Source organism: Mesoplodon densirostris, chromosome 2 (genome assembly GCF_025265405.1).
Source record: "Mesoplodon densirostris isolate mMesDen1 chromosome 2, mMesDen1 primary haplotype, whole genome shotgun sequence".
Taxonomy (NCBI): domain Eukaryota; kingdom Metazoa; phylum Chordata; class Mammalia; order Artiodactyla; family Ziphiidae; genus Mesoplodon; species Mesoplodon densirostris.
The window spans coordinates 110,396,178-110,420,579 of NC_082662.1; the positions used below are offsets into that span (position 1 = coordinate 110,396,178).

A 24,402-nucleotide genomic window follows, 5' to 3' on the forward strand; every position below is an offset into this window, starting at 1 on the left:
CTTAAGCCCGCTCCCCGCGGATGCGGCGGGCCAGCTGGATGTCTTTGGGCATGATGGTCACGCGCTTGGCGTGGATAGCGCACAGGTTCGTGTCTTCAAACAGCCCCACCAGATAGGCCTCGCTCGCCTCCTGCAGCGCCATCACGGCCGAGCTCTGGAAGCGCAGATCGGTCTTAAAGTCCTGCGCGATCTCGCGCACCAGCCGCTGGAAGGGCAGCTTGCGGATCAGCAGCTCGGTCGACTTCTGGTAGCGCCGGATCTCCCGCAGGGCCACGGTGCCCGGCCGGTAGCGGTGCGGCTTCTTGACGCCGCCGGTGGCCGGCGCGCTCTTGCGGGCCGCCTTGGTGGCCAGCTGCTTTCGCGGGGCCTTGCCACCGGTCGACTTGCGGGCAGTCTGCTTCGTACGGGCCATGATTTTTCACTGGTTTTATTCACCCGCCCCTAGGCAGTCTTATTTATAGACATAGCCTCGTCTTGATTGGGCCAGAAAAACTAGGAATTTCCGAAATTGTAATCTCATTGGCTAGAAATCAATCCTATTTATTGGGCAGAAGATTGTTATGCTAATCTTTTATAACCTCCCCTTTCCAGTACTTTTCTATAATCTTATCGATCACAGATTTTTCTTTTCAGACCTTTTCTTTAAACTGCTGTAACGTTTGTAAGAGCAATTTATAAAGTGTTTTTACACGCTTGGGATTTATATATTAGCAGGTTCTTTCGAAATACAAGCATGCCCTAGGTTTCAGCCTGCATTTCCACTTACTAGTTACTGTAACTCCCCTCCCATAGCTAACATTTATTTAGCTTCTGACACCGAGCTAAGCAAGTTAGAGTTACATTATGACTGAGGTTCAACAAAATATGTGGTTGAAGGAACCAAAAACTAAACTTAACGTTTACCTGATTCGGATCTCCGCCAAAGCTGTGTGCTGACCCGTACCAATTTACAGAGTAGAGCCTTCAGCCTTTTCCCCTTGGAATGCGGTTTCCTCCTCCTCAATCCATCAATGGTTAATTTGGTCCTATAGATGGAACGCTTTAAGCAACGGATAAGACCAGAAATATTCATTTCTCCTTTACAATGGTGAAGAGTTTTAAATAAAGTTGCTTATCAGTCAGATTTAAATTTAAAGTGTCAAAGCAAATACATTTTTCGTTGATTACTGAGTTGCTAGCATATTTTCTTCAATAAAGTGTTTTCTAACGCTTAAAGTTTCATATCTTTTCTATTCTCGGTAAGGAAATTGAAGATCCTTTGCCTTTTATTTCATATGCTTTGAAGAATTTCTCGGAAAATTACATGTAATAAAACAGCAGTTACGGGCTTCCCTGGTGGTGCGGTGGTTGAGAATGTGCCTGCCAATGCAGGGGACACGGGTTCGAGCTCTGGTCTGGGAGGATCCCACATGCCTCGGAGCAACTAGCCCCGTGAGCCACAATTACTGAACCTGCGCGTCTGGAGCCTGTGCTCAGCAACAAGAGAGGCCGCGATAGTGAGAGGCCCTCGCACCGCAATGAGGAGTGGACCCCACTTGCCGCAACTAGAGAAAGCCCTCGCGCAGAAACGAAGACCCAACACAGCCATAAATAAATAAATAAAAATTAAAAAAAAAAAGCTTAAAAAAAAAAACAGCAGTTATGTAAGGTTACCAATGCTTTAAATTGTAATAACTGACATAAAAACTTTTACTCGTATGCTTATTTGATTAAAAAAACATTATTGCATCCAAATCTTATAAAAACTCAAGCCTGAGAACAAAAGCAGCCCCAAGAGGCTCAAAACTTACCTCTATGGTGTCAGTATGAATGACCACCTTCCTGAAGTCAAAATAAAATAAAAGTGATTTTGAGGGCCTCCCTGGTGGCGCAGTGGTTGAGAGTCCGCCTGCCGACACCGGGGATACGGGTTCGTACCCCGGTCTGGGAGGATCCCATATGCCGCGGAGCGGCTGGGCCCGTGAGCCATGGCCACTGAGCCTGCGCATCCGGAGCCTGTGCTCCGCAACGGGAGAGGCCACAACAGTGAGAGGCCCGCGTACGGCAAAAAAAAAAAAAAAAAAAAAAAGTGATTTTGAAAGGATTTCCTGAACGTTAAACACAAGGTAGAAACTTATCTTTATAGCAACCTGTGATGTATGGTTGCCTTAGAAGTCACCTTTAATAAGAGAATTCTGATTCATATTAGAAGTCTCCTTAGGCAGCATCAATCTCCTGCTCTAGGGAGAAGAGCTAAACTGTCAGCGCAAAAGTAGCTGATGTGAACAACTGTTACCCCCTCCTGTGGTGGTTTTGTAATAATGTCTTACATATACAGAGCACTACTCAGTATTGTAAAACTCTCTACATACACTATCTCATTTAATCCCAACTGTGTGAAATAGATGTTATTTTCCTCATTTTACAGATAAATAAACTGAGTCTCAGAGAAGTTATGGCTCATCCTGGATAAGCAACAAGGCCTGCGTAATATTCTAAAGCAAAAGAATGAAATTATAATGGATTTCCAGTTTCATCAGGCTTGGGGTATATTTTAAAGCACTGAAGAATCTTCACAACATATGATCGAATTACTCAACTGAACTATTCCCATCAGAAGAGGAAACTACCCCAGGGCAGGTGTCGATGACAGCCCAAAGCTGCCCAACCAAATGACACATTGCTTTGAAATGTTCTTTTTTTTCCTTTCTTTTTTTTTTTAATGTATACACTCTTAGCCAAGCTGTATGGATGTGTTCATTTAAATAAGAAAAAGATTCTCAAGCTATTTATATAGAATCTAACAGTAATGGGACTTATATTACCTTTATAATGCAGAGAATAAGAAAATTCCAAGAGTCTTCCTCTGGTTTAATAAAGAAATTGATAAGAATTTCTACTCAAAAACAGTGATGCCAATTTAAATATTAACTCCAGGGCAACAAATCAAATAAGATAATCAGAATAGTATATCATTATAGGTCATAGGTAACATTTCTCTGAATATAACAATCTGATATATGGTTGCCTTAGAAGTCACCTTTAATAACAGAATTCTGATTCATATTAGTTCAACTTCACCTATTCTCCACATTGGACAATAGAGTGATACTCCTGTGAGCATTCTCAATACACCACTTTATCAGAAGCAAGTTTATAATAAAGAAGAACCTCTGCTTTGCTGCAGCTGTGAGGAAGACGGAATATTTTTCTCCTTTAAAATTTCTGAAGTTTCTTTCATCAGAAATAATAAGAATCTGCAGTTTTGAGACAGCACTGAAATTTCACTATTTAGTACTGAGGAGGGGAAGAAAACAGGGATAAGAAGCTTAAATTTTGCCATAGGGAATAAACAGGCAAGAGAAAATGTTAGTAAGTGAATTATTAGGCATATAATGTTTTATATGCGCATGTGTTTCTTTTTAATACAAAAGTAATGAACTAAATTAAAATATATGTTTCAGGACGACAGTTTGTGTTTAGTTTTTGACTTCAAGCACCGCCAGGGCTTCAAGTACCCCATTTTGAGACTGAATCTTTGGTTTGTGGGTTAGTCTGGCCATGTGCCTGCTTTCCTTTCATTTTGAGTAGCCTGCAGCCCTAGACCAAATTGAGAAGTCATGATTTTGAGCTTTTTTTCTTACCCCATTCTGAGCTAAACTCATTCCCCCAACATCCTACTCATTGATAAACACTTCCTCTTTTCTACCAGTCCTTAACACTACTGCCTGTACTGTACAGTGAGGGGTTGTGTAGGGGAGGAAAATTTTTCCTTGACCCCCTTAGGGTCCCTGGCTGGGTCTGAAAATTAACAGACAGATTAACAGGAAAGAGGGGTCAGGTAGGCCTCTTAGGGAGAGTAAATGATTTCTAGGAAAGATGAATGGACCCTTAGAATAGATGGGAGGTACGATAGTTTGTGACAAAGTTTGAGTTTGGTGTTGAGTTCTAGTCTCCTTTCCTGTGACAAGAGTCAATCTTTCCTGGTTGATGAAACCACCTGGGGATGGGATTTCTGTCAATTGAGTTCCTTTCCAAGGATCTGTCTTTAGGCAGATAAGGGGAGTTCAAAGAAAGTCTGTCCCTGCATTTGCTGTTTTTCAAAGTATTACGGCTCAAAATAATCAATACACCAAAGCAGCATATTTTGAGGTAGCATGTCCTGAATTCCTACAGTCATGTTTTGGGGTGGCATATGCTACTACCCTTCAACACCTATTGTGAATTCCAGGGTGTTGATTTAGGCATGTGATGCATGGTGGCACCATCTGAAGAGCAGAGAGAGACCCCCATTCTTATGGGGTGGGGGAAAGAGAATATATTCCCTCAGCCCCCATGAGAGTCATACCTTGGAGACTTTAAGTTTAAACATTTTGACTTTTGAAGATTTTGAGTTTAAAATGACTAAAGAACAACCAGGAGAATCTACATGTCTGGAGCCTAGAAGTTTGGATAAAGATATAGATTTAAGATTCATTAGCATATAGAAGGTTGAGCTAAAGAAGAGCTGAAAGAAGGAACATAAATTGTTTTTTGTTGTCGTTATTTTAAAAAAAATATCAAAAAAATAATGTCACAGAAAAACATAATTATTTCTGATGCAGAAACCACATCTCCTCCTGTATTCTACAGAAGGCCCTGGTAATGTACATGTTATCAGTAGAATCCCAATTTCATAAGGAAGTTTCTGGTAATGACTCAACATGGAGCAGATGTCCTCTTGTGAAACCCAATCCAGCAAACTTTGCTAGCTCCATGTAGGGCCTCAGTTTGGGCACTGAATTCTAGCTGAAAACAAGGGTCGGATTTAGAGGATCTGTAGAAACGGAGGTACAGAGGCCCTTCAGTCTTCTTTCTATATATATTGCTTCTTTCAGCAGAGCTTTGGATGACAGTGAGTTGGATTCACTGACCTCCATGTTAGAAGTCCTGCAGTATACAGACCAATTTTCCTAGGATCTGATTTCTCCTAGGTGAGGTGAAATTCCATGCCTCATATCAACAAAACAGAGACGAGACTCGGGAATTACGGCGCTCTCCCTGCTTCCCCCTCCACGCACATCCAAGGTGCCGCTGCTCTTAAGATCGCCTACTGGGTCTGTCAGTCTAATTGTGGGAACCACCTTTGCTGCAGTTTTATGTAACCGTGGTTCCGAAGCCTGGGATCCTTCTGTCGGTGTTGTACGCGGCGCTGGTGTTCCGTTCTCCTTTCCGTCTCTGGATTCCATTTGCTCTTCCTCTGGTCATCTCCACTATTCCTTTCTTCCTAGCCTAAATTTAATGCCTTCTGGGGGCACACAGGGAGAGAGACAGAGGCGAAAACAGCGACGGGATCCGGAAGTTGGGATCCGAATTCTCCCGGGGACTCTGGCAAATAGATCTTTTAAAAGATTGGAGTCCGAGAGGGGAGGGGCAATATAAGAGTTAGGGGATTAAGAGATACAAACTACTATATATAAAATAAATAAGCTAGAAGAATATATCGTACCGCACAGAGAATGTAACTGGTATTTTATAATACCTAAACGGAGTCTAATTTATAAAAATATTGAATCGCTGTCGATACACTTGAAACTGATATAAAATTGTAAATCAACTATACTTCAAAAATAAATAAGTTAAATAAATAAATAAAAATAAACGGTGAGAGTCCGTTGGAGGGAGCTGTGGAGGGTGAAGGAGGGATAGGGAAACAGCAGAAAAGAAATGACGAAATGTCGAGCGGGCTGGGCCCATTTAGACAGCTTCCCGCCCGCGCGCTTTCGGTTTTCAATCTGGTCCGCTACTCTTGTATATCAGGGGAAAAGCCGACCTTGCTTGTCTCAAAGGTGTTTTCAGACCTCATCCACGATGTCGGGGAGAGGAAAGGGCGGCAAAGGCTTGGGCAAGGGTGGCGCTAAGCGCCACCGCAAGGTTTTGAGAGATAACATCCAAGGCATCACCAAGCCCGCCATTCGGCGCCTTGCTCGGCGCGGGGGGGTCAAGCGCATCTCCGGCCTCATTTACGAAGAGACCCGAGGTGTGTTGAAGGTGTTCCTGGAGAATGTCATTCGGGACGCGGTCACCTACACGGAGCACGCGAAGCGCAAGACGGTCACTGCCATGGACGTGGTGTACGCACTCAAACGGCAGGGACGCACCCTGTATGGCTTCGGAGGCTAAGCTGCAGCTTCTGTGCTACGTGACAATCTCAAAGGCCCTTTTTAGGGCCAACCACACAGTCATCAAAAGAGCTAGACACTTGCCTGAAGTATAGGTAACTTTGAGTTTGGGGGTTGGTTAGTAGTGGGATCAGGAGTCTAGGAGGTACCGATGCCCAAAAGTGCTAACAGCCCTGAAAACCCGAGTCACTTACCAAAAGCTGCCTTTCACTTGCCTGCGTCAATTTTTGCCAGCCTGAAAGGGCTATACGTGCTCCAGATTTAAAGCATTTTTCAGTTTGCTTTTGGGCGTGTATCTTGTAATCGTTGGACCAGACTGCGGAAAGTGGTGTGTGTGGGCTTCACTTACCAGGTCTACAGTGACGGAGTGCGCTGGGCGGCTTAACGCTGTGTGCACATTGGGTAATTGTGTCATTACAGTCACTTGGAAAGGTGTAAAAGCACTAGCAAAACCAAATCCAGTCACCAACCATTCAAAACTGAAACAAATATAGGTTGTTAGACCAGAGATGAGCTCATTATTACAATACTTAAGTACATCTGGAAATTATCTGGCTAGTGTATGAAAAGTATTTTTGGTTTCCTGTGTTTTTGGTGTTAAAGGCCCCTCCCAATTATCTGCTGAGAGTAGAGTAGTGCCTGTGCATGCACGCGTACGCTACATTTAAGGGAGAATTTAGTTTATGAGGTTTGTCTTTCAGTGATAACATTACAAAGAGACAAATGCAGAAGCAACTAAGTATGAACCTTATATAAAATCTGAGCAAACTATATAACCTTAATGTGAAAGCAAGTCTTCAAGAAACAGTTCGGGTATGTAACTTTTCCATCAGGGCCTGTTGTAGCCTAGAGTAAGAGACCAGCAGAAACATACCCACCATCAATACAGAAAGCACAATTTAATTTTTGACGAGGCAAAAGTAAATTCTCCTTTATATATATATGTGAAGCCATTCTCTATACTCTCACTTCTAAATCGCCTTGATTTGAATTGAAATGTAGGTCCACGCCTCTGATCCTTAAACCTAATTATAGTTTTGCAGCTATTACATTTGCAAGTAAAAGATTTTTTTTTTTTTAGTGTTCTATCTAGGCTTATGATTTTACAGCTAAATTTGGCTTGTATGTAGCCAAGAAAAAATTCTACAGAAGAAATTCTGTCAGCTCCCAAAAGATAAGCCAGCTATTGCTTTATTGGTCACATTGGCAGCTCTCATTAGCACCAAACACTTGGTGAGCTAGGTTTAAAACATGGTGCTTAGCAATGGAGATGCCAGAAAGTCAAAGCATGTGAGACTTGCCTGTAAGAGCTTATTATCAGAATAGAGGATAAAAATAATACATAAATACATACATATACATACATATATAATAACATACACAGCCCAAAAGTACATGGTGGCACATATTCGATATGATGAGAAATGTAGCCGATGATTACTATAGGAGTCTTAACACTACAGAAGTCACTGGCTGCTGGGACATGAGCAAGCTTGGCTGTGGAGGTGGGGCTTGTGTCAGACTGTTAAGAAGGAACAGACGGACTTCCCTGGTGGTCCAGTGGTTAAGACTCAGCACTCCAATGCAGGGGGTCCCTGGGTTCGATCCCTGGTCAGGGAACTAGATCCCACATGCTGCAACTAAGACCCAGCACAGCCAAATAAATAAATGAATAAATATTTTTTTTAGAAAAAGAAGGAACCAAATGCCTGGTATCCTATTAAGAGATACAGTAAAGGTGAGGGGGAGGATCAAGGGGTGAGAGGCAAGAAGAACATTTGTGAAGATGTCCAAGTGAGAAATAAATAAGAGGATTCAATGGTCAAGATGTTTCTTCGTCCCTTTAAATTAAAATCTCAACTGCAACTGATGGCATCTGTATTTCAAATATCACTGTGATTTTTTTTTTTTTTTTAACTTTAAAGGCAATGCAGATTGAATATATCTGATCCTCACTGAGATACTCTGGAGAAGCAGATACCAAAAGTTTGAAAAGAAACCAAAGAATAAAGGAAGGGGGTGGGGGAACATGTCCATTATCTAAACTAGTGGTTCTCAAAGTGTGGTCTCTAGTCTAGGAACATCAGATCACCTGGAACTTGTTAGAAATGCAAAATCTTGGACTCACCCCAGACCTATTGCATGAGAAACTCTGGGAGGTGAGACCTAACAATTTGTATTTTAACAAACCTTTCAGTTGATTCTGAAACACATTAAAGTTTGAGAATGACTGATCTAGGTAACAGTTTTTCTTTAAATCAAACAAAAATATTTAAAATCTGAGTATATATTACCCTAATTTTTTACCATAATGTTAAATTTTGCTTTTTTTGATGGAAAAGAAAAACATTAGGTGAATGATCCTAATAAAATTTTTGTAGCACAAAATATTACAGGAGGAAAAAGTTAAAATAGCTTATTTCCTAAAAGCATTTGGGACAAAAAAGAAGTATGAATTAAAAATGTAGTTAGCTTGTTTTACTAAATATTATTGGTTTGTGGGATTTTTTTGAATATTATTTTATTTATTTTTTTATACAGCAGGTTCTTATTAGTTATCCATTTTATACATATTAGTGCATACATGTCAATCCCAATCTCCCAGTTCATCACACCACCACCCCACCCCCGCCGCTTTCCCCCCTTGCTGTCCATACGTTTGTTCTCTACTGGTTTGTGTTTTTGACAGTATTGAATTTTGTAATCAGTGGATATGTTTCTTTTTTTTATTCCTAAATTTCTCCAAGATCTTGTCCTTTAACCATTAATTATACATCTTCTTTACAGTGATTTTAATAGTGATCCCTGTTCCCACCTCGTCTACTCCACTAAATACTATTATAATAGGACATGACCAAATCCTCTGTTAGCCATATCCAGCCTGTGAATATTGCCGAATTACAGTATATGCATTATGCATATTTTTGTGTTAATAAATGGCTTTTTTGTTGTTGTTCTTAACTATCTGTAACAGTGAGGAATTAATGCTCTGATTTGCTTTTTTGTTTTGCTTGTTTGTTTTTTAATTTTATTTTATTTGGCCGTGCTGCGGGGCATGTGGGATCTCAATTCCCCTACCAGGGATTGAACCCGTGTCCCCTGCATTGAGAACACAGAGTCTTAACCACTGGACCACCAGGGAAGTCCCAGTGCTCTTATTTGCTAACAAAATAATTTCCTTCCCATTTCTACCCCTGAGTGGTTCAAATACTCTCTGTAAGCCAGCCCTGGCTGCCAAGTCTTTCCTTCCCTGGGTGAATTCAGGACTTCCACTAGGATATATGTATACAAATGATTCTTGCCCAGTCTGCATGTCTACTTCCATTACCATCGTCATAGAGGCACTTCAGTGTCCCACTGGCTAATCAAACTTCACAATGGACCAGTTTGAAGTCTTACCTTTCCTTTCCAGGCTCCCTGTTTCTCTGAATAGCAGCATTATCCTCTAGAAGACTGGATGCTCCTGTCATCTTTCACAACATTCTTATTTTCTTCCTTTGAAACCGTTTATTCTGAACTCTATATTCTATCTATTCATGAACATGTTATTTCTCTACTTGAGCCAAAAGGATAGAATTATCATTAATGCAGAATATTACTAGTATATATAAATATGTATGGATGTATAGAGAATTATCAGGAAGAATGTTCACAAAAATTTGAGTGATTTATGGATGTTGGTTTTTGTTATATTCGTTGAACATTTTGAATTTTTTGGATGTCTTAAAATAAGAATGTACAATTCCCCCCATCCCAGATAATCAGAAATATAGATAGATAGATAGATAGATAGATAGATAGATGACACATAGATAGATGATACATAGATAAATAGGAAGATAGCCTGGGCTATATGAACCATGGCAAATCTTAACTTTGCCAAAGTTCAATTTCCTCATGAGTGGCCACCAGCCTTTCATTTCCTTTTCTACCACCTCACAATGCAATAAGACTGAATGCAATAACTTCCCAACCATTAAACACAAAATCCAAGTAGCAAAGGAAGAGATGAGGGGGGGAAATCAATCAAAGAAACACAAATCCAAAATCAAAACCTGACTGAGGAAAATTCAATCGTGAGTTCGCAAAGTTTAGCCCTGAGCAGGGATTCTGATTGGTTGGAGAGGGCCCATGGCCTTAAGAAAGAAACTTTGCAAGATCAGGAAACACCTAACATTTTGCTCATCCTGTCTAAGAGGGACCGTGAGATTTAAAACTAAATTACAAACTGACCAAGTTTAACTGCTAATGTCCAGAGTCAGTTGTACCAAAACTTTTAGATTGGAAGCTTACAGTTTAGCAATACCTATCAAAAAAAACCCTTCAGATATATTGAAAATGTACCCCAATTATATGCACAAGGATAATAAGTTGTAACAGTGTTTTTAGTGGCAAAACTCTGGAAAATACTTAAATATTAATTAATATGAGTCTGAGTAAATAAATTAAGAAATATCCATTAAATGAAAGCTGTGCATCCTTTAAAAAGAATAAAGCAGATTGGTTCAGAGACACTTTTATATCTGTAAGGGTTGAGATAGAAGGACTTCATATATGTATCTCAAGGTCATGCCCCTTGCTTTTTTCACTTTTATATTAAAATATATATATATATATATATATATATATATATACTTTTTTCACTTATATATTTCACTTATAGATAAAATATATTTTTAAGGAAAAAGAAAACAAAGGGCAGAATAGTGTGTCTTCTGTGTAAATTGTCTTAAAAGAACATTGGTAAATAAATAGAACTGTATTGGTAAATAAATAGAACATTTTTCTGGAAGTACATATAAGAAATCTGTAATAGTTATTACCATTATGAAGAGAAAATAAAGTAGGAGACTGGGAAGAGGAGGATTTTACTTTTCATTTTGTTCCTTTCTATACTGTTAGATTCTCTCTCAAGTAAAGTATCACTTTTATTGTGTGTGTGTGTGTGTGTGTCAACAGAAGTAATCTAAAGAGTAGGATTATGAGCCATTTTGTTTTTCCTTTGTAAGTCTTTATTATAAAAAACACTCAATGTTTTAAAAATATAGGAAGGGGGATAAACCATCTCAAAATGGCTAGCATAGTGCCTGGCACATGGCAGACAATAAATATTAGTTAAATCTTAAAAAATAGAATTTTATGAATTGAAAAGGAAAAGAATTTGCTAAAAAGAATTCAATTTTATAAATTGAAAAGGAAAAGAATTCACTACACATATGTCTATTTTTCAGCAGGCAATCCTCTGGGTGATTTTCCATACCAGTCTTTTTTTTTTTTTTTTTTTTTTTTTTTTTTTAGTTAATGAGGGCTGATAATAGGTCTGCTTCTCAGCTGGGCTCACCACACCCTAAAGAGGTGAATCTTGGAGAACCTTGAAATCAGGCAGAGGAGATTAGACACAGTAGAATAGAGCCTGGAGATCTCTGTTGATTCTTGAGCAAGTTGAGGGTGATATTTTGCTAAGGTTAGTCTGGCTGAGGTGTGCAAGGTGGACTGAAGGGGACAGAGAATTAGAAATTGAAATGAGTTAGGAGGCTGTTGCAAGCCTTATAGGGCCCTGGACAAGAATGGCAGCAGAGGATTGAAGGAGAAAAATAGATGGAGATGGAAGGAGGCACAGTAACCTCTGGTTTCTCTAGCCATGAAGTGTCCATTGACGTTGAATTTAGATACCACTCTTTGATTTGAATTAATTTTTATTTTTTTAATTTATTTATTTTTAATTAATTTATTTATTTTTGTCTGCGTTGGGTTTTCGTTACTGCGCGTGGGCTTCCTCTAGTTGTGGCAAGCGGGGGCTACTCTTCATTGCAGTGGGTGTGTTTCTTATTGCAGTGTCTTCTCTCTTTGTGGAGCATGGGCTTTGGGCATGGTCTTTAGTAGCGATGGCGCGAGGGCTCAGTGGTTGTGGCTCATGGGCTCTAGAGCACAGGCTCAGTAGTTGTGGCGCACGGGCTTAGTTGCTCCACGGCATGTGGGATCTTCCTGGACCAGGGCTTGAACTCGTGTCCCCTGCATTGGCAGGTGGATTCTTAAACCACTGTGCCACCAGGGAAGTCCCTGAATTAATTTTTAAACAAGAGAATAATGTGTAATAGTTCCCATTTATTGAATACCTACTATGTACCATTTATATTGTTTTCATAGTTTACAAATCTTCAGAACACCACCAAAAGGTAGTTATCCCCATTTTCAAAGCAAGTAACTGACGTTCGTGCACTTTAAATAACTTGGCATTCTCTGATACATTACGATGCTCCTGAATCTTACTAAAACATTTGCCTAAAATTTGAAAACCCCAAAATAATCTGAGGATCTTTAATACATTTGCTACATTTATTTAATAGAACCATATAATATTGATTCTGGAAAAGACCCAAGAAATCATCTGATCCAATTTCCTCATGATATTTTTCCTCTGCTTTTAGGACAAAACTCTACTCATCTTCCCTTCCCCACCAGATCCCTAAGTGGTGTAGATTCCTGAGAGGCCCCTCCTTTGATCTCCCTATAAGCTCTTCCCAGGCACTCCCACTGGTTCCTCTAGCTCCTCTGGGCAGTTAGGAAAATCCAGCTGGTCTCTAGCTCTGCCTCCCGATCCACAATCCCAGCTGCCTGAAGGACATGGCCACTTGCTTCTTCCCGGTGCCAGCTCTGACCCAGTGTGGCCTGAACGCTTCAGCAGCTCCCCGTCCCAGCCTGCCTATTCCTGTGATGGTGGCCTCATCCTCCCAGTCGCTCAGGCAGGAAGGCCTCAAGACACCTTTGATTACTTTTTGCCATAACCACCTCCTTCTATCCCCATCCAGGTTCAGGCGATCTTCTACCTGCAATAACATCAAAACTTTCCCTCCAGTCCATTGCTGTGGCTGCTTGCCTTGTTCTCCTCATGCTCAGCACCTCTCATCTGCTACATCCCTGAGGCCTGGGACTTGGCCGCCTTCCTTGGCTGCTGCTCACTTCTGACTCCTTTTGCACCCCCACTATGGATTAACCCTCTGTGTACACAGCCCTGATTATGTTACCCACCTGCTTAAGGCATTGCCCCGTTTGGGCATTCCCCACTTTTCTTACTCTTTTGTCCCCATTTCCCTATCTTTTCCCCATCACCCCCCACAGAAAACCATTCTACTATGTTTAAAGTATCTTTTAATTTCTGTGTGTGATTGCAGAATCTATTAATTTTTTAAATTTTCATAAATAATATTCTATTAGATCTCATTTCCTTATTTCTCTCAGAACTATGTTTTTAAGATCTGTCCTTATTGTTATGTGTCCATATAATCCACTGTCTCTTACTGCTGCAGAGCGCTCCATGGAGTGTGTCTACCACATTTTCTCTATCAACTCTTCCAGTGATGAATGCCCACATTGTTTCTAATGTTCCATCATACTCGTCACGGTCTCTGATAGATCTGTGTGAGAATTTATTTTGGATGAATAACTAGAAACAGAGTTGCTGGTTCCCATGATGTGTAACCTTAATTGGTCTAAGAAGTACCAGGCTGCTCTTCAGAATGGCTGCCCTAGGTCACACCCCACCAGCTGGGCACCAACCACCTAAGCCATCCTGGCCAACCTTTAGCATTATTCAACTTTCCATGACTGGCCAGAGTATCGAGTATAAAGTGATTATCTCATTATTGCTTTAATTTGTCTTTCTCTGATTACTAGTATTTATGAGCATCTCTACATATGTATGTTAATTTTGTTGCTTCTTCTTCTATAATCCCTCTCCCTACACTGTTTACAGAGTAAAATTTACCCCCTCCCCAGTTTGGCATTCAAGACCCCCAATAAGCCGGCCTCAAAATCCCACCCCTGAAAAGTCATTTCCCATTTCTGGCCTTGGATCCTGGGGACCAGCCACCACTCACAATTCTCCTTGTCTTTTTCTTGAACCCCACCTGAAGTTGTCCTACAAGAAGAGTTCCGTGGATCCCTCAGTTAAAATTGACCTTTCCCTCTGACCTTCCAGATAATTCATCTGCACCTTTCTCCACTGCCTACCACGGCTCGCCTTCATTATAGTGCACGTCTTCTCACAGAGCTAAGGACCTGGTTCCCATTTCTGCAAACTCATATACATGCCTCCAGCTAAGAACAGTTGCCAGGATTCTTGTTTGTTTATTTATTTATTTATTTATTTATTTATTTATTTATTTATTTATTAAGCTGCGCCGAGTCTTTGTTGTGGCATTCAGGACCTTTTTAGTTTCAGTATGGGGACTCTTAGTTGTGGCATGCATGTGGGATCTATTTCCCTGACAAGGAATCTAACCCAGACCCCTTGCATTGGGAGCACAGTCTTACCCACTGGGCCACCAGGGAAGTCCCAGCCAGGCTTCTTGTTGAACAAAACAGTAAGAATTTTTTAACTTGAGTGATGATTTTACTTTATTCTTTGTAATTTTCTCTATTGCAGTGGTTTTCAGTTGCAGGTTGTAACCCATGAGCAGATGATAAAATCAATTTAGAGAATGGGAACCAGTATCTTTTATTAATGAAACAGAATAGGATTGAAAATATCAAGGTGCATCCCAAACCAAGAACATATCCTTTTGTATAACTTGTTTCAATTTTTTAGATATGTGTGAATGTGCAGCAGGTAGTAATATAAAATTATATCTTTCTATAGTTTGGAGTCAGCAGAAATCAGAGCTACTATACATATATAGTGATAGTGTATCTCTACATGTAATTATTGTGTGTGTGTGTGTGTGTGTGTTTCTTCTGACACAATGAATCTAATACAAAAAGAAAACACAAGACCCAGGCTCAAGTTCCACATCTGCTGTCTTTCAGCTGTATGACCCACGTTCCCAGGTGTCTCTCCCTCAGCAGCTTTAGTTTCTTCAGCTATTCAACAGAAATTTTAAACGCCCTTCTTCCCATCCTGTGATACTGTGAAATTGAATGAGAGTGAAAGATGAGCCATAAGCCATCTAGGAACCTGGGTATTCTTACTTCCTGGGGTGTACAGTCTAGAAGCTGGCTGTGTGTTGAAAATTATTCACCAATTTGTATGTGTGCGCGTGTGTCATTCTTTTTTCCATGACATGATTATTACTGTGACTTACATCAATTCACATTAATGTCACTAATACATCACTGATATTAATGATGATACTAATATTGATTTATGACCATATGTAAGGCTCTGTTCTAAGCACTTTGTATGAGCTGTATTATCTCTTTTCATTCTCACAGCAATCCTGAAGTGGGTGCAATTAGGATCCTGCTTTACACATGAGGAAATGGAGATCGCAGTCTTTTCTCTTTGCAGCCTTTTCCTGGTTAAGGGTCAGGAGCCCTGGCCCTATCCTGTAAGGGGTCTCAGGTATCAGCCCCAATTCATTGCAGTGAGGACCCTAGACTTCTGTTTCCCAACCCCTTTCTCTCCTCTACTATCCTTCCTCCCCTTCCTACTGCTCTTTATACATACTTCACTCTCTGCTCCTGACCACATCCCAATCCCATACCATATCGCCAAAAATCCTGTCAGTAGGGCTGAATCTGATGTCTTTGTGGGTATAGAAACAGATACTCCTCCCCAGATGCTCTGCATTCAGGAACAGCCTGGGGGCACTGGCGGGAATGTAGCTCAGTGAACTCTTCTCTCAGTTCCTGTCACCAGGAGCAGGCTGTCTGGGACTGTGGCCATTCATGGGCAAGGGATACCTGGGCTTTCCAGGCATCCTGCCCACAGACAGTTTCCTGCTCCCATGTTCTGGGACAACCCCCCCCCCCACCACCAAGGACTTCAGAAGTTCTTCCCAGATATCCAGTCCAGGCCAGCTCTTGAGCTGTAACTTCAAGTACTCCAAGAACTGGGAGCATCTTCTGCTCAGCTCCCTCATATAAGACAAAGAGTTGAAGACCAGGAGAATTGGTCCCTCATCAAGCATTTCTTGACCATCTATGGTGTTCCAGGCACTGCTTGGGTACTGGTGCCACAGAGATGAACAAGGACCAGTCCTCACCCTGAGGAATGATGCCAGCCTAATGCCAAGGGTAGGGAATAGGAAGGGGTGTTAGGATAGGATGAGGGAGAAGCAAGGAGGAGGGCCTAAAGAGATAAAAGCAAAGAGGAGAAGGGGAAGAAAGGATAAGCAGGGATTCTCAGCGTTACCAAAAAAGGGGAGGACATTCTGGAGAGAAGAAATGGAGTGTGTGAAGACATTGTATTCTTGGGGATTGCAGATGTTCTGAGGGGCTAGAAACTTCTGTTCAGTTGGCAGGGCACCTGAAACCTGGGGAGGCTCTGGGAAATGCCAGGAACTAGATGTGTATTAAAATAATTTTTATTGGGATTTTTAAATTTAATAACTATTAATAGAGTAACTAAAAGTAATTGAATACTTATTCTGGACCAGACACTGTGCTAGCTACTTTATAGGAACTGTCACTTTTAATATTTCCAACAACATTATTAGCAAGATACTGTTGTCCCCATTTTACAAATGGGAAAATGAGGCTTACAGAGATTTACTTGCTGAAGTCAGATACCTGTTATATGGGCGAGACCAGGATTCAAACTCAGGTTTGTCTAATTCCAGAGTCCCTATCAGTTATTAACCTGCACTGCTCTGACTGCCATGCAAAGGGAGGTGAACTTTATTCTGAAGGGAATAGAGAGGGAGGCAGAAAATTTTTAAGAATGAAAGTGACAGTCTCAAAAAAAAATGCATTTTAAAAAAGACAGCTCTCACACAGCGTGGATGCTTAGTAGCAAAGCAGAGTCAAGTCTGAATATTTAATCCTCTAGAACAGAGCTGGTGAGGGTGTCAGTTAAGACAGGGACCATAGATGGCTGAAGAGAGGGTAATAGACTTGAAAGTCAGATAGAGGATTTGATAATACTTGCTGACCCATGAAATTTGGACAAATGAGAAAAAAAAAGGAACTGCTGACCTGAACAGATGGGGGAGAAGGAGTGAAGGTGCCTTTCAGTAAGATGGGGAATATAGGAGGGAAAAAATAGCTTTGGGAAGCAAGATGATGCAGTTTTGGAAAGAAGCTGAGTTTGAAGTGCCTATTATCCATCCAGAAGGACCTGGCCATCAGGCAGTTAGAAATATTGGTGTAGAGCTCAGGACAGGGTTCTCAGAAGATACCAGTTTGGGAGCACTTGGCAGAGAGCAGAGATATGGAAAGCAGGGAAGCTGTGATCTCACTTTAGTTTCAAGGAGAGAAGAAAAAAAAAAAAAACAGCCAAGGTCAGCATGGGTGAAACAACCAGAAATATTGATGCGGCCTGGAAGAGAAAGAGAACATGAGAAGGCTGAGATGAGGACCTGGAGAAGGAGAAGGATGATCAGGAGAGGGTATGAACCCGAAGGCCAAGTGCTCTTCCAAGGAAGCAAAGGTAGAATCAACAGGGCATGTAGTTCCTCTCTGCACACACCCATGCACCTGTCCCCACTACCCTCACTAAGGCAGACTTAAACCTGAACAAATACTGTTTTCTATTCCTAAAAATCCCAGGTTTGGGGCAGACTTCCCTGAAACCAATCTAACCACATAGAACCTAATCACTAAAGGAAAAGCATTTATTTACCTTGCCCTTAATTTTCCTTTAACTCTCAATCTGAGAGTAGAGAATGATTTAAGTACAGAAATGATTAAATGTTAAGACTTACATTTTAAATTGTTCTCTTGCATTGATGAACTTCTTTTATGCTGGTCTCCCAAACAAATAGATTTGAAAGCTTGCTGTGAGGGTAGGCCTCTACAGTGACAGGAACACAAAATTTTATGCTATTCCTGACTGGATATCAAAAATGCCACTAAACTTCCCTTGAGATTCATACAGAAAGATTTCCTGGATGTTAAGGGTGCCCAGACTGGTAAAATAAAGCAATGTGATCTCAGAGGCAGGCAGAGTATGTGGAGCAGTGACACCTGACACGAAATTGCAGTTTCCAGGGTCTGCTCGGCTGCTCCTGAACCTGAGATGCTAGACAAGCCACTCACCAGAGAACCTCAAGCTGTACCTCAGAGCGCCCTATGTCTGTATGTCCCTGAAAGTTTTACCATGAGGATGGATGAGATGATGGGTGCAAAGTTGGTGCCCCAAACACCCCTTGAATTCACTACTTCTTAACTCAGAGTACAGACCCAGGCCCTGGGTCCACCCTGCATTGGGGGCCTAAGCAGGTAATAAGGGTCTAGGCAGAGACCCAGAGACATGCTCTGGAAATTGCTGTGACCCTGGAACACTGCAACCTGTAGCAGGAGGGGCCGCAGTCCCTACACTGCTCCCCCCTTTTCTGACACATCTCAAAAGACATAACTAAAGCTTAAAAAACAAACAAACAAAAATAAATATCCTTCCTCTTCCCTCTCCTTTCTGTGAATTCTCACTGATCTCTATAATGAATGCTTTTAACCTGGCACTGTGCTGAGACAAAGCAGAAAACATAAGTCTTGGCCTTTTCCAAGTTCAAATAAGTGACTGAGAAGGTTAAGAAGAGGTGTCACCTAAGACCTGTACAGCCTTTGTATCTGAGCTCTGTGGAGATGGGCTCTACAAGACCTTGCCCCACGCCACTGCCCACTAGAGGCCTTGCACTTCCACCTCCCAAATGGTACAAGAATCATTTCTAAGGTCTCCATTCTCACTGTTTCCTAACAGTGGGTAACTTCCTCTCCCCAAAGGAGGACCATGTTCTGCCTGTTTGATCTCTTCCAAACTTGAACTCAGAGCCCCACTTCTGTTCTTTCGCTGAGTAATCCAAAACCTGAGGGCCGACTTCCCACATGGCTGAATAAAATATGTAGAGACACTACCAAATCTGGGCAGAGAATCCAAACACAGGTTGAAGCTTTTAGAGATTACTTCGCGGAGTAGAGTGAGTCTCACTGTAAACTCGGCAGGAAAGAAGCAATACGTTTAACGCCCAGCTCACCAAAGTGGCCTTAGGATCTGTACAAACACCCTTCCATCCAACCCCCGGGTTTTGATTAGAAGCAGAGGGTGGGAGTGAGGCCCCAAATTACCGACACTTGAACCCCAGAAATACCACACTTTCCCCGGCAGAAAGGGGGCGGGAACGACCGACGTGGCGATTTCCCTCCGGAGCCGGAGAGCCACGCGGGGCGGGGCCCTTTCCGGCGCGAGTGAGGAGGTCAGGCCTGCGCGCGGCTCTCAGCTGCCTGAAGGCCAGCGCCCGCGCGCTCAAGCCCGCGAATCCTGAGCGTCCCCTAGTGACTCCGCCTGGTCTAACCTACCCCCCCCCACTCCCGGAACAGATTACAGTTCTGGGCCAAGGTCGAGTACGAAGACGCCCTAGAAGAGCCCGACCCTACGGGAGGACCCGTGGCTGCCTCCAAGAAGCGAAACTGGGCGCCCCGTCCGCGCCCAAGAACGCAGCGGCAACCTCGCCAGTCCAGAGAAGCCGACTGACCAAACTCAAAGATCCTGACACCCCGGAAGACGGCCAGTAAGCAGGGGACCAGGCCGGATACCTGGCCTTTCTTTAGCCTATCTGTCGGAGCCCAACGCTCTGCCCGCTCTAACGGCCTCTCCTCCCGGGGCATGCGAGGGTCCGCCGGGAGAGCACGGACAAGTGGCACAGCTTCTTCCAAGTGCAGTTGTGGGTGGCTCTGAAAAGAGCCTTTGGATATGATGGAACCTCGAGCCGAGCGCACACTTCTTAAGCCCGCTCCCCGCGGATGCGGCGGGCCAGCTGGATGTCTTTGGGCATGATGGTCACGCGCTTGGCGTGGATAGCGCACAGGTTCGTGTCTTCAAACAGCCCCACCAGATAGGCCTCGCTCGCCTCCTGCAGCGCCATCACGGCCGAGCTCTGGAAGCGCAGATCGGTCTTAAAGTCCTGCGCGATCTCGCGCACCAGCCGCTGGAAGGGCAGCTTGCGGATCAGCAGCTCGGTCGACTTCTGGTAGCGCCGGATCTCCCGCAGGGCCACGGTGCCCGGCCGGTAGCGGTGCGGCTTCTTGACGCCGCCGGTGGCCGGCGCGCTCTTGCGGGCCGCCTTGGTGGCCAGCTGCTTTCGCGGGGCCTTGCCACCGGTCGACTTGCGGGCAGTCTGCTTTGTACGGGCCATAGCGAACCGACACACGAGCTCACCGGCGCAGCGATGCGCAAGGAGAGGAACCGGGGTCCGGCCCGCCGCAGCGGTCTTTATAGGCACAGTCTCTTTCCCGATTGGGCGGGACAATAATTGAAAGTCCCGCGCTGGCTGTCCATTGGCTGTGACGTCATCGGCCCTAGCGCCACTGATTGGCTTGGGCGGAATCCCCCCTACCCCCGCCCACCCGCCTCCCTTTCTACTTTCCGGTTTGCCAACGGTTTTCCCTGCCTTGCTTTTCCTTTCTTTCAGGGTGAGAGTCAGTTTTGAGCGTAACTGTGTCAGAATGTTCCCCCTCAACCCTTCGCTCCCTTGGAACGCGCTACCCGCGAAACCCTCTTTCTACGCTTTCTAGCTCCCGAATTGAACCTCAACCTTCTGTTTGGCCCCGCCGCCCCCGGAACGCCTTGTTGCCTTCTCAGAGCCCCCTAGCTTAGTTGGCATGACGGATCGTTGTGGGGTTTTTTGTTTTGTTTTGTTTCCGCCTTTCGGTGCTCTTCGGATCGGAAAGTTATCTGCGCACCCCTCCGGGCGCAAGATTCCGCCTCCGAATGCCTAAGTGGGTACCTGTATCTCCGCTGCGAAGGCGCCTTTTTTTCCCCCTTTGAGACAGTCGACTCACTTAAGCCAAACCCCAGGTCCGCCACACTCCCGAAAACTGTCCGCTCCCCTAACCGACTGGGGTGAACGGGGCGTGTACGTGTGTGAGAGAGGGAACGTCCCCTTGGTACTAGACCTCAAGTGTTGGGCAAAGGCCTGGGGGACAACTATACTATAGAGTTGCTCACTAGGCATCCGACTCCGAGTTAAGGCATCGCGGGTCGCCTGACGGAGTACTTAGAACTGAGTCGACCCTGGCGCCCAAGAGGCTTGCTCCCTTCACCTGAGTTAATTACCCTCCCGGATTTACAACCCGTCGCCACCCACCCACGCATAACACCGGTAAGGTACTCAAAGATTCCAGAAGGTGGGTGAATGGCACTCCCTCCCCCTCTGTACCCCTGGGCCGCACGTCTACTACTGAGAAAGCTGAAATTGAGCAAACTAGGTGTTGGAACAACCCTTTTTATTTGAAAAAGTGGGTGGCTCTGAAAAGAGCCTTTGATTTCACAGGTGCCCCTTCGAGTAGGGGGCTTGAGAAGGCTTCCGGAGACCAGCCTCACTTGCCCTTCGCCTTGTGGTGACTCTCCGTCTTCTTGGGGAGCAACACGGCCTGGATGTTCGGCAAAACGCCGCCCTGGGCGATGGTGACTTTGCCCAACAGCTTGTTCAGTTCCTCGTCATTACGAATGGCCAGCTGCAGGTGACGAGGAATGATGCGCGTCTTCTTGTTGTCTCGGGCCGCGTTGCCCGCCAGCTCCAGGATTTCAGCGGTCAGGTACTCGAGGACTGCCGCCATGTATACGGGCGCGCCGGCCCCCACCCGCTCGGCATAGTTGCCTTTGCGCAGCAGGCGGTGCACTCGCCCCACTGGGAACTGCAGACCTGCGCGGGACGACCGCGACTTGGCTTTGGCACGGGTCTTACCTCCTTGTTTGCCACGACCAGACATGACAGCCACTGGCAATACAAACCGCTCTCGCTTGACGGCTAATAAATTCGCTCTCAACAGCGCCGCTTCACCCTTTTATAGGCAGAACGGCGATTGTCTACGGAACAATTTGATTGGATAAAACACCTCTTTGTCCTGATGACCAATAGGATAGCTCAACCAGAATCCTCTCATTTACATAACCTCGTCCCCCTCGCAAGAGAGCCACTGAAAACTCGCGAATCGCAACGCGGCGTAATCCGAACCCTAATTTGCGTACAGCCTCTATAAGTACCGAGTCGCTTCCGGTAGCCTCGGTGCCGCTGCTGTGTTTGCGTTCGTGGTGGTCTTTGCAGCTCGTGCTTCCCGTTATGCCTGAGCCGGCAAAATCCGCCCCGGCGTCCAAGAAGGGCTCGAAGAAAGCTGTCACCAAAGCCCAGAAGAAGGACGGCAGGAAGCGCAAGCGCAGCCGCAAGGAGAGCTATTCTATCTACGTGTACAAGGTACTGAAGCAAGTGCACCCGGACACCGGCATCTCGTCCAAGGCCATGGGCATCATGAACTCGTTCGTCAACGACATCTTCGAGCGCATCGCGGGCGAAGCGTCGCGCCTGGCGCATTACAACAAGCGCTCGACCATCACCTCCCGGGAGATCCAGACGGCCGTGCGCCTGCTGCTGCCCGGCGAGCTGGCCAAGCACGCCGTGTCCGAGGGCACCAAGGCGGTCACCAAGTACACCAGCTCCAAGTGAGTCCCTGCCGGGATGCGGCGCTCGCACGAGTCGCCGAGCCGCTTGACTTTCCAAAGGCTCTTTTCAGAGCCACCCACCTTCTCAGTGGAAGAAGCTGTTATCCAATTTATTTTCATTTTCTGTTATGGTTCTTTTCCGTACCACTTACTCCTTTCGTGGTGTAAATTTGCCATTTTCCTTAGGATGAAGGGCAACACCCAAGGTAGGACCAGATTTTGTCTATCGATCAAGAACTAGCTAGAGTAATTGTTCATTCTCATGCAAGTAACTTGCCTTTTCCAGTGAAACGGTTAGCGATGGGTGATGATCAGTGTAAATCTATCTACTCAGGAGGATGGGGTAAAAAGTTAAGCAGTGGTTGCTCTGCAGCAATTAGATTGGGTCGATACTTTGTAAATGCATTTTTCTTGAGCTCAGAAAACCAAATTAATGTTACTGTTAAAAAAAAAAAAAGCAATACTTTGAGACCACGCCCCAGCACGTATAGAAAATCTATACGTCGACAAAAAAAAAAAAAAAAACAATCTGCGTTAAGAATCAAGAATCAAGTTTTATTCGGTGACTTGCTGAGGACTAAGCCCAAGAGACAGCCTTTCAGATACCTCTGAGGGTCTGTTCCAAGGCGGTATGGGAGGAACCAGAATATATACCAGTTTTGCAAAAACAAACCAGGTAGTTGAACGTCAAAAGAATTCTAATTAATGAAAAAAACACTAAAGTTAATGAATTTAGCACTTCTCTATGTGAAGGTGAAAGAGTGGGCTGACTGAATCATTCATTCGATATGCACCTTAACTGTCTAGGCCCAGTATCCTGTTTTTCTCCATCCTGAATCCCCTCAGGGTGCACAGTTGGGGTAGCTGCAGTGGCTGATGGCTTGATGGCCACAACATCCTTTGATTACTGATATGGCAGGTGACATTTTTCATCCACATTTCATCTAGACAAATTTTAGTCTAGACGTACGTCGTGTCTCACTTTGCTATTCCTTCTGGTTAATATTTGAACAGAGGCCTGAATGAAGAAAGTGAGCCATAGGATATCTTGGAGAAGAGTATTCTAAAAACAAAAAACAGCAAGTGCAAAGGCCCTGAAGCAGGCACAAGTTTGAGGAGTTCAAGGAATAAGCAAGGCCACTGTGGCTAAAGCACAGTGAGCAAAGGAAAGATCTGCAGGGAGATGTGATCAGAAAGGTAGTTGAGAGTCATTATGTATGCCATTGAAGGGCCTCTAGGTCATTGCAAAGATTTTGTCTTTAATTCTAAGTAGGTTAGAGAGCCTTTGGAGAGTTTGATCAGAGTAATGACATTATTCGACTTACGCTAAAGCTCACCCAGGATGCTATGTTGAAAAATAGACTATAGGTGAACAAGAGTAGAGGCAGGGTGAATATCAAAAGGGCTACAGTAATAGCTCAGGAGAGAGATGGGTGGTAGCCATGGAGATGGTGAAAAGTAGTCAAGATATATTTTAAATGAAACATGAATTGTATATAGATTATGACAGAAAGAGAGAAATCAAGGATTAATTGCAGGTTCTTGGACTGAGCACTTGGAAAGAGCTGCAATTTACTGATACGAGAGGCAAGTAGGTTTGGAGGGGGAAAGCCTAGAGTAATGTCTTGGACAAAATTTTGAGACTACTGGTAGCTATCCAGGTGGAAATATCAAATAGGAAATACCAAATTCCCAGGTTGGGAATACGAAATATGAGAACTGGAGTTCAAGGAAGAGAAAGGACAAAGGGGTAGATTCTAAAACCCCGATTCTTGCTCGTTTGTAGGTGATCTATCGTTTTTTTTTCTGGATGCTTTTAGAATTGCTATAACATGTCTAGATATGGTTTTTTCGATATCTAGCTTTGGTCTCAGTGTTTCACTAAAATCC

At 43.8% G+C, this 24,402-nt stretch overlaps 4 protein-coding genes across 4 annotated transcripts; 2 read left to right on the forward strand and 2 right to left on the reverse strand.

Annotated features, from left to right (window-relative positions):
- LOC132503595 (uncharacterized) lies at positions 1-20,222 on the reverse strand. Its single transcript, XM_060120173.1, is given in 6 exon segments — positions 1-419; positions 7,845-7,981; positions 12,800-12,967; positions 15,893-16,087; positions 19,374-19,748; positions 19,805-20,222. Coding segments are annotated over 6 exon segments (1,698 nt in total). The 5' UTR covers positions 20,210-20,222; the 3' UTR covers position 1.
- Positions 5,830-6,141, forward strand: LOC132484191 (histone H4). Its single transcript, XM_060090435.1, has one exon. It carries the CDS (start codon positions 5,830-5,832, stop codon positions 6,139-6,141), a length of 312 nt encoding a protein of 103 aa, XP_059946418.1.
- Positions 19,409-24,292, forward strand: LOC132484188 (histone H2B type 2-E-like). Its single transcript, XM_060090433.1, has one exon. It carries the CDS (start codon positions 22,136-22,138, stop codon positions 22,514-22,516), a length of 381 nt encoding a protein of 126 aa, XP_059946416.1. The 5' UTR covers positions 19,409-22,135; the 3' UTR covers positions 22,517-24,292.
- Positions 21,283-21,819, reverse strand: LOC132484187 (histone H2A type 2-A). The gene has a single exon (XM_060090432.1). The coding sequence runs from the start codon at positions 21,783-21,785 to the stop codon at positions 21,393-21,395; it is 393 nt and encodes a 130-aa protein (XP_059946415.1). The 5' UTR covers positions 21,786-21,819; the 3' UTR covers positions 21,283-21,392.
- Positions 24,293-24,402: the final 110 nt, after the last annotated feature.

What these genes read in the sequence shown, in the direction of transcription:
- LOC132484191 (XM_060090435.1), top strand. Translation starts at nt 5,830, where the DNA reads ATGTCGGGGAGAGGAAAGGGCGGCAAAGGCTTGGGCAAGGGTGGCGCT.
- LOC132484188 (XM_060090433.1), top strand. Translation starts at nt 22,136, where the DNA reads ATGCCTGAGCCGGCAAAATCCGCCCCGGCGTCCAAGAAGGGCTCGAAG.
- LOC132484187 (XM_060090432.1), bottom strand. Translation starts at nt 21,785, where the DNA reads ATGTCTGGTCGTGGCAAACAAGGAGGTAAGACCCGTGCCAAAGCCAAG.